Source organism: Parasteatoda tepidariorum, chromosome 6 (assembly GCF_043381705.1).
Source record: "Parasteatoda tepidariorum isolate YZ-2023 chromosome 6, CAS_Ptep_4.0, whole genome shotgun sequence".
NCBI classification, from domain to species: domain Eukaryota; kingdom Metazoa; phylum Arthropoda; class Arachnida; order Araneae; family Theridiidae; genus Parasteatoda; species Parasteatoda tepidariorum.
Genome location: NC_092209.1, coordinates 55,275,643 through 55,286,251, shown reverse-complemented (window position 1 = coordinate 55,286,251; position 10,609 = coordinate 55,275,643). Strand labels below are relative to the sequence as shown.

General features: G+C 28.1%; 1 protein-coding gene across 1 annotated transcript; it reads right to left on the bottom strand.

The window, feature by feature from the left end:
- Positions 1-2,070: 2,070 nt before the first annotated feature.
- Positions 2,071-3,219, bottom strand: LOC107436361 (tigger transposable element-derived protein 6). Its single transcript, XM_043055310.1, has one exon. It carries the CDS (start codon positions 3,217-3,219, stop codon positions 2,071-2,073), a length of 1,149 nt encoding a protein of 382 aa, XP_042911244.1.
- Between the last annotated feature and the right edge of the window lie 7,390 nt (positions 3,220-10,609).

Here is a 10,609-nt window from a genome sequence, read left to right as displayed (position 1 = left end):
AAGCTATAATTTGAGCTTTGGCAATCGTGAACTCAAAATTAAGTTACCTGTTCAATGACGCTGATAAAATAAGATTCTTAAAGCGAAGCAGCATATGTATTCCAGCCAATGTCAAAATAGCAACTTTTTAAATTGATTTTTAAAGAGAAAAGAAAATATGCTCCCCTTAAGATGTAAGACAAAAGTAAATTTCTAAAATAATAGAATTTTTTTTTCTCTAAGACTATTTAGGAATCCAATAGCAAATAAAACCTTATGTGTTTATTTATACAATGTTTTAAACTAAATGAAACTAATTTATGAAATAATTTATGTACTATATTTACGGACATCTTAACAAAAAGCCTTCTCGTTCAAGATATCTAAACCTCTTCTAATTTTTATTCAATATGTTTAAAAATGTTTACAGATAATACATCATTGATGTAGTTTCGTGGATAATATAAGACGTTTTATAAAAAAACTACTGTACAGGCATAATATTACCGAAAAATGACCGGTCATTTAGCTAATTAAAAGCTTATACTCAATTAAATATTTAGTAGTGTAAAAGGCGGAATTAATTATAAATATCTAACTCCCCTGCCCGTCTCACTATAAGAAATTGAACAATATTATAAAACCATTTAAACATTTGACTAGTTTACAAATGAGTCATTGTTTTAAATTTTTTATATGCTTTTAAGTTAAAGATGCAAAACAGTAATTCTGTGGATAAACGTGGAGTACTAAATGGGTGTATAAATTATTTAAGAACATATAATTAATTTAGTTATGAAATTCGTAACTATTTTCTTTATTATGGAGAAAATATAAATTTAAAAAAATTGCTGATTAAAAAGAAAGCAAACTGTAAAGCAGTAACTTTTCCCATTCCCCCCCCTTTTAATCTGTTTTTCCTTTTTTTTTTCTTCTTTACGCTCTTTATTGAATGTTTTCTATCAATTATTCTCCATTTCTAATACATGTGGTACCCCCTTATATCGTTAAGGGCATACTTTCCGAAATAATGCTAAATTTGCTGTTAACTAATTACACTAATTACATTATATCGTGCATAAGACTTTCACGAATTAAAATATAATAATATAGAAAAGGTACTCTACCTAAAATAATTCCAAAATATGCAACACCCTTGTTTTCAAAGATTAAACCCTAAACAATCTAAAACACATTAGAAGTTTAGGTAAAGATGACGATGAGAAAAAGGAAACTTACTATTGGTTTTAGTGCGAGCATGAATTTTTGGGGTTAAAAAATTTCCATCGTTGAATTGCTCTTCGTTGAAATACACACTTATAAGCTAACGGCTAAGGAGTATTGGATATGTGCTAGTGCTATCTTAGACAATTGGGATATTTCTGCGATTTATTAATCAAATATTCAACAAAAGTTTTTAGCAGATTGCAAAAACTGTATCACACTTTTCAAGAACTTGTTGAAAGAAAAGTTGGTCGAAGAGTAACTTCGTGATTTTTGCTTTAGTTGTAGTTCTAAATTACTTTTACTTATCGATTTTAATAACGGGAGTTTAAATAGGAGGCATATTTTAATTGTCACTTTGGATAATGAATTAACAAATGATTGCAATGCCCTAGTGTAAATGCATAGTAGTGGGGCTGATGGGAACAAGTGAGTATTATAAAAGTTTTCACAGTTCTTAGAAAAACGTAATACAGTGAAACCCCGATTTTACGTTTCTCAGGGGACTGGGTAAAAAAAACGTAAAATACGGGAAATACTTAGATAGCAAAAAATCATATAATAATAATGGGAAAATAAAACAAACTATAGGTAGTAAAGATGACTCTTTCAAAAGGTACTATTAAAATCTATATTTTACGAAAAGAATATTAGTATTTAAAGAAAAAAACATACCAGTTCAAGATCACTTTTACAATTTTTGTTAAGAATCATGTAATTTAGGTGCAAAATAGTGCGTAATAGTAGATTGTTTTTTAGACATTGAGTTCAAAGTAAATGCCTCATCTGCCAAGACTGAAATCTTTTGCAAATTTTTTTCCCGGTCTTTGTATGATAGAAAATAGTATTTCACTATTATCAAACTTCTCAATGCTGTGTTGAAAGAAGGAACGGGCTGTGCTTCTGTTTCTTCTTGTTCATTTCATCGGCGGATGAAAAGTCCATAACATCGTCCACGGATGGAGCAGTGGTTCTCTCAGCTTCGCATGTTGCTAAGTTTTCTCGGATGTACTCGTCGAAGTCATAGCTAACTGTTTCATTGTCATTCTCCGAGTCTAGTCTATCTAATCCTGCATCTGTTAACGGTTCATTAGAAGCTACGATTCCGCTTTCTTCAAAACAGTGGGAAATGCACTTTTGTGTAACGCTTCTCCAAGCAGCAGAAATAAAATGCATAGCCTCCAGAACACTTAACTTTAGTTTGCAGGCGTCATTTAGGTTTCCGTTCTCTAGTTCAGCTACAGCTTTCCGGACAAGTTGCTTTCTGTAAAAAACCTTAAATGATCGAATAATGCCGAGATCACAAGGCTGTAATTTGCTTGTACAGTTTGCAGGAAAAAACTCAACACGCACATTAGATAGCTGCAAATCCGGATGTGCACTGCATTGATCGATGAACAAAATTATTTTGCGGTTCTGAAATTTCATCTTTTTATTCAGTTTCTGCAAAAAGTCTTCGAAAAGGGCTTTTGTTATCCAAGCTTTTTTGTTTGCTTCATAATTTGTTGGGAAACTTCTCACGTTTTTAAAGCATCGTGGTTTGCGTGATTTTCCAACAACGAGTGGAGTCACCTTCTCACTTCCATCAGAATAACAGCATAGTAAAACTGTAAGACGCAATTTTGACATCTTCCCTCCGTGGCAGGAATCTCCCTTAGAAACGTAACTTTTATCCGGCAGAAGGTTAAAGAAAAGTCCGGTCTCGTCCGCATTGAATACGTCCTTTGGCTTGTATCCTTTGGTCAAATTTGGTAAATTTTTCTTCCATTCTTCTATTGTAGCTGCATCCACGCTTGATGATTCTCCGGAGAGCGATCTATACACAAGATTATGTCTTTTTTTCATCCGGTCAATCCAGGCATTGGAAGCTGTAAAGTCTTTTAAACCAAGTCTATCGGCGATTTCTTGAGCTTTTTCTCTTAATATGGTGCCATTTACAGGTACATTAGAGTCACGAGCCTCTTTAAACCATTTTACTAAAATCCCTTCTATCTCGTCGTACGGGGATTTTTTCATTGTTACGGTGCTTTTGATTTTTGCAACTTAGACCGATCCCCTTATTTTTTATACCGGTCACATGCTTATTACATGCAGCAATAATTATCATTACAATAATGTTTGTATAGTAATTTTTAAAAAGATTGTCACGTATTATGAATCTTTTTCCTATCTTTCTAATATTAGTACCTTAAGTTAAAAACGATTTGAATATTTGCAGTTTTCATTTTCTTTCAATACTACAATGACTAATCAATGCAACTTTCATTGTTTAATTCCTTAAGTTCATGATTTTTTTAAGTTCACAATATATTTCAGTAGTTGTTTTTAGTTACAGTCAATCAGAATGAAAATGTACTTGAATTAACCAAATAGTTGCAGCCATTTTCTGTATTGCCATTATTTTTCTGCAGCTATTTACTTAAAGCTTTTAGTTCCTTCAAAACACTGAAAAGAACATTTAAACAGCTACTAAATTACAAAAAATTATTACTAAGTTACTTAAAGCTTCTAAGCAGAATATTGTGTAATATTGTGCTTCAAGTCTTCGTGTCTCGGCCATGCTGCTCTAATTAATATTCTGCACGAGGCATCATTTTATTTAAACATTTGTTAAAAATATTTATTTTTCATCTGTTTTGGAGACATCTATTAACAAATGCTTTCTTCTTTAAGGAAAAAAAAATTTTTAAATGTTTTTTTGTTTCACAAAAATGTTTTGCATCTTAACAAAATGTTATACATCCAAGATTAAGTACTATCATATGCTTTTAAGCATTTTAAATGTTTTTAAAACATTAAAGTGGATTATTATTGTGATGGGAGGCGAGTTTAAAATTTTCAATATTTTCTTACATTCACAAATAACTAAAAAATTGCAAAAACACTTTGACCTATTCTACATTTTATTACCTAATTCACCAAATGCTCATTTCGGATGAAACTCTCAAGAAAAACGCAACCTGTACCTTAAGAAATTTAAAAAAAATTCGATAACCTGAAATACCTTTACTTTTACAAAATGAATCACAATTTTCATGGTTCAAGAGTCCTCGAATAGACTTAACAAATATGAATACTTAGCAATTAAGTCACAAGAAATAAAGAAGATAATAAAAATTCTAAATAAAGAAACATTTTTGATAGAACATAACTCTCAAATGTGAGGAGTACCTGAAATTGGGAAAATGCAGTGGTAACATTAATAAGAATAGTAAAAAATGACGAATTTTAATTTTCTTTTTACAAACATTTTTTGAATTTTTTCCCATAAACCTAGCGAATTGATAGCGCGAATAGAAAATGTTTAACTTATTTTTCAAAACTCGTTTATTCAAGGTTGATTTCATCTAAAATCTCTCTTTCCTTAAACCGATACAAACGTTTTTGATGACAGCGTTTTCTTATAAATAGATTAAACAAAACAAATTTAAAAATAAAAAAAGACTGATAAAAATAATGCGGTATCATTTAAAATTTACCAACAAATTGATGAAAAATGTTCTAGAAAAAAAAATAAAAAACTAATTACAATATAACTTTTTAGGTTGTGATCGATTATAACTTATTTCTTTTAGTTATGTGTTTCTGAAAAGATACTGCATTTGAATGGTCTTTTCGAGCTACATTATGCACAGATAATTATTCTTAACAGTATATTTAATTCCCGCTTTTTTTTCTCCCTTTTTTAGCGAAATGTAAGGAATTAGTTTTGTATTTGACAGGTTTACCTTCAATTTTCAATATACCGGTATTTTAGAAGCAAAAATTATAAAAATGCTAAATATAATATTTTAACCTAATTAATTGGTAGAAAATAATAAAAAAAGTATAATTAATAGAAAATAATAATAAAAATATGCTTGATATGAATTCAAAGGGTCAAAATTTTTGAAATTAATAAAAAATGCTACTATTTTTGATGAATCTGTTAAATTTTTGATTTTGTTTAATTTTTTAGTGTCTTTAATCTTCGTGTTCGATGATTTTTTAAAAATTATTCTTGAATATTTTCGCGTTTGATTTACAAACATTTATATCAATCGTATATAATTAACATAAATATTCTTATTTTTTCCAACCGGAATTAGTGACTAAATTAAAGAACGAAGTATACTTATTTTTCATTTCCCATCAAAATTTCATACGACAATGAAGCTTTTGTTCCTCTCTGAACAGTCATCGCCTTTATCTTCCTTTTAGAAGTATTACTACTCCTTTATTCAGAGATATTTCCAACACAATATTTTAACTCGCAGCTTGAAAAGTTGTATTTTATACATCGATAGAACGGTTTAATAGAAGGTTGGTTTAAATAGACGGAATCAGGAACTAATTACCGTAAGCTACTGGGTCTCAAGTTCCAAATCCCGGATTATTGAAGGGACAGCAAGATAGTGGCAAGTTAATGTCCTCTGCATTATGTGTGTACACTTGCTAACAAAATAATAAAACTAATTAAAAAAAGTTTCTGTAAAGTCTGTAGTCATCATCCTTATTCTGGCATTTTACGATAAAAATCAATGAATTTTTATTTATTTAATTATTTATTTATTTTAAATTATTTATTTATTTAATTATTTATTTATTTTGAATTATTTATTTATTCAATTATTTATTTACTTTAAATTATTTATTTTGTTTATTTCTTTTAATTTTTTTAAATCTTGTTTCATTTATTTTTTTTTATTACATTTTGTTAAACAAAAAAACTAATTGAGAAAGAAAATAATTAATGTAATCATGTCTCTTAAAGTTTAAAACTTTTGCTTTCTCGAGTTTATGTACTCTGTAAAAAAAGTTTGGTGTATAGTATAGTTTCTATGTTAAATTATTAAATTTAGTTATGTTAAATTAAATCAGTTATGTTAAATGTCAAATTATTAGATTTAGTTATGTTAAACTAAATTAATTATGTTAAATGTTAAATTATTAAATTTAGTTATGTTAAATTAAATTAGTTGTGTTAAGTGTTAGATTATTAAATTTAGTCATGTCAAAGGTAAACTAAATACATTTTTAAATGCAGAACTGAAATAAATTTTGAAATGCAGATTTACTAAATAACAAACGTTTGAAAGAATTTTTCGAATATACATATTACTAAAAATATGCTTGTTTTTAAACGAAATTATTTTTCAATGAAGCCATTAAATTGATTCCAATATGCTTGAAAGTATGTGTTATCCGTAGGCAAAGAAACAAAAAAATAAATAAATAAATATGTAAAACTATAAAAATAAAGCAGTAAATAAAAAATTTGATACATTCACTGCAAAAAATAAAGTTTATCTCAACACCGTGCTTGGTGGATGGTGGTAACTGTACACCAAATTATTGCATACTTTCTCGTACAACCACCGAATGATAGTCGATAATCTTAATTGCTCTCAAAAGATTTATTAACAGGTAAGTACCTCAATTTAAATCTTTATAAATCCAGCATCACAGATAACTTTCAAATGCATGAAATAAAAGAAGAGAACGCTGTTAGAAAGCTGTTGAAAATTTTACTACCATCAAAATAACATAAAATGATGTTCAGGGAGATACGAAAAATGATACGTCATTAGGAGAATCAGAAAAGTTTGAATTAGAAAATTTCAAAGGGAATATTGATTGCAGTGCACTTAAAAGTTGTTGTTTAAACTATAAAAAAGAACCATGCCTTCTTTTCGGTTTTTATTTTAATGTAAAACACTTTTTAAATAACTGCAATATGTTTTATGTTTCTGCAATAAATTGTCCACAAATTGCTAAATACTCGTTTAAATAAATTACTTAACTGACATATTCCTTTGTATACACATAATTAGGAAGTTTTATTTCGATATCATTTTTAAATATATAAACTTAAAAGAATTTTTTCAAAATTTTAGTTAGTCGAAAAGGTTTTATGATCAATTGTGTTTCAGGGAACACTTAATAAATTGGTGCTATTATCAATAGAGAAAGATATAACAAAAGTTCATTATTTTTTTAATGATGTAATTGAAATTTTCGCCATTTTCGAAACAATGTTTTTTTAAATAAATGTCTTGACTTTGTAAAAAAAAACTATTTTTTTACTTATTATTTCTTATTATATCTATTTGAAGACCGTGTTGAGAAATCAAAATAGAAGAGACATTTTAAAATTTTTAATTTCGTCCCTTCTATTTTATACATGTTTAAACTTGTATGTTGTTTGTATGAATTATCATGTCAAATGTGTTATAGAAAGTTTTGACAAAGTTAGATAACGAAAAAAAAAAAATTCTTTTAATTTTACAACTTTCCTTTTCTTTTTTTCTGTTCCAATGTTTTGGATAAATAATAAAGTCTCAGGTATTGTAGATATCTCAGGTACGTCAGTTATGGAAGATTCAACGTATTTGCCTTTAAATATATATATTGGAAACGAATTTCGTCAAAAGTAAAGAAATGTTTCGTCATTCTATCTTTTTCCGAAGGAAAAAAGAAAGAAAAGCACCACGTGGCTCTCGGAGTACCTCACATGCTATCTAACGGGTGGTATTGTTGATTGTTTTTCCGAGGGCACTATATCGATAACCCTAAAAGCACAAGGACAAATATAATAGAGAAAAAAATTACATCCATGCCCGAAGCGAGATTTGAATCTGGAATCTTCTTGGCGTGAGGCCAACACTTCGACCACCGAGCATGTTTCTAGTTTCGATAGTCATTATAGTTAATATAATAGTTAACAATCTTCCATAATGCACTACGATAAGGTTCCGAGTTGAGAAAACATCTTCGTCTTATATTTGAGTTTCCTTTTTGTCAGAAATCAGATGATTTCGTGATGAAATTATTCTAAAAATTAGCAAAATACAGTTCAAAGTTTGCTGAAACATCAAAGAGGGAGTGTGCATTTCGCATGAAGTGCAACATTAATATTAATGCTATTTATGTTTTAAGGTAAAAATATCAAATTATAACTCATTTTAAAATAGAAATGAGTTAATGGAGTTTTAATTGATTGCATGGATTGGCAGTGGTTAAATAGGCAAAAGTAACGACTTGGGGAAAAATAGTCATAAAAATAACAATTAGCAATTTAATAAAATTTTTCTAGATTTTAACAAGAAATTTCTTTAAAATGATTACCATTTTTGTTGTTTTAGTTTCAAGTATGACGAAACGTACCTTCTCAAGGGTACGTTTCGTCAAAAGTAAGAAAGAATAAATTCTGTTTTAGCATTATATTTACCACTAAAATTTCATATTATTGGTAAGAAATACATAATTCTTGCTAGCCTCTTGCTTAAACATTTATTTTATGTTTTCATTTATTTATTTTATTCTTAAGTAAAACATTCTAATATATTATACCCAAGTCCTAATTTCTGAGCGAAATTTGGTAAATTTACGTTAAATGTTTTATAATAAATTGAAAAAATACGAAAAAAATCCTACCTAAAAAGCTTTTCCTCACTCATGATGAATGCAGAATTTAATAAAAGTTTTAAAAAAATCTAAAATATCATTTTTCATTTCAAAAATTGGAAAAATTATAAAAGTTTACGAAACAATTTTTAGCACCTCTTGCAGTTTCTTAAAAGCATCCCTTAAAAAAAAAATTGATTTTAATGCGTTAAACTAAGTTATTTAAAACAAATCGATCCACAAGAGCACTTAATTATATAAGAATACTTTCTATAAGCAACAATTATTTTGAAATTAGCATTACTTTTGTGACTGTGAAAAAATAATATTGAATAAAAAGAAATACAATTAAAAACCACGGCCTTCCTTGGACGAATGAACTGTGTGGAAGATCAAAACAATTTCAAGAAATTATTTGTTGGAAATAATTACCTCATTGTCTACTTTGTACAAAATGATTTGTTTCCTATTTACACAGAATGAACCTTATATGGGGAAGCAATTACAGTGTTTAAAAAGTATTCTTATTTAGTTAATCGATCTTGTAGTTGTTGAAGATTGATTTATTTTACGTCTTAAATGTAGTATCCAAATTCAGTGAGAAAAAAAGTCTGCTCAAAAGTAGCAGAATATTTTAAAATTGCCTCTATGGAAACATCAAAGAATTCGATACTTTTATCAAAGCCCCTTGGCAATACTTGTTGCAAAATTGACAATAAAGTATCTTTTTGTAATCGGAGGCAATGTCTTGTAAATGTGGTAAAATTTGTAATTTTATCACGATATCTTAGAGAATGATATAAAAAATATTTATTTTAAATTTACTTTTCAGTTTTGTATTTTTTTCTTCATATGTGGTAAAAAGAACTATAATTTTGAAAACCATAATTTCTGGTAAACCATTATCATATGAATGGAAAAATTATCAAAATAATGGTTTAAATATAGTATATTTTGTCTTGATTTTGTTTATACCATAATTACGTTTTTTTTCCTTTTTTTTTACCAGAAATATCTTTTACTTACTACACGGTAATTTAGCTAGAATTTTTATCTCCGTGTAGTAATATTGCGCACTCCCTTTGTTCTTATTACGTGGCCTCTGCTCTCGCCATCTTAGATTCTAGGTTAAATTTTTTATTTGTGTTTAATCGATATTTTTTTATTTACAAGCCTTTGATGATTAAGCATTATTAGACAGCATAATACCTTTCGAAAAAGGTCGAAAATAAAGGGGTAGCTTTATTAAGTCAGGAGAAACAGCTCTGGATAATTTTTAGATTTTCTTTGAATTTTACTCAAAACAATAAAGCAATAAATAGACGTGATTTGTGGTTTTGAGTAAGTTATTTAAAACTACACGGATTTCAGATTTTTTTTAAAATCTAATCTTATTGCAGTTTAAATCGAAAAATTTCCCCTAATGTTAATTACATAAAAAAAAATACCTTTCAAAAACCTAGAAACTAAAAACTGTTTCCTATTTCAGTATCTTTTTAAACCTGTTAATTTCAGAACTGTATTGGCATAATTTTTTGAGATAAAAGTATTAGAGAATCTAAAATACTGTACGCTTTATATCTCAAATTCTGAATCGATAACGACCTTACATTTTACATGAATCGAAAGATAGTGCCAAATCGAGAAAATATCCATTATCACTTTATTCGTGAAAATTAAATGAAAAGAATTAAAATTATATTTCGAATTTTCCCTCCCCGTCTTAAATCCCTTTCGACAGTTGAGTTTAGTCAGGAGAGGAAAAGCATCTTTAGTCCTTGATGCTCCATGAAATAAGAGTTAAAAATATGAGAGATATTACACATTGATGCCAGGCGACCAGTTAATAAATTTTTTCATGCCCTAACAATGACGAGTTAACTCGTAATTGCACTTGCAATGTCTCGTCATCGGACAACAACGACGTTTGGGCAGGAAATTAAAATTTTGAATGTTCTAGTTTAGTTCTATATTTAAATATATTCAATATATATATATATATATATATATATATATATAT

Coding starts and splice junctions, on each gene's coding strand:
- LOC107436361 (XM_043055310.1), bottom strand. CDS start 3,219: ATGAAAAAATCCCCGTACGACGAGATAGAAGGGATTTTAGTAAAATGG.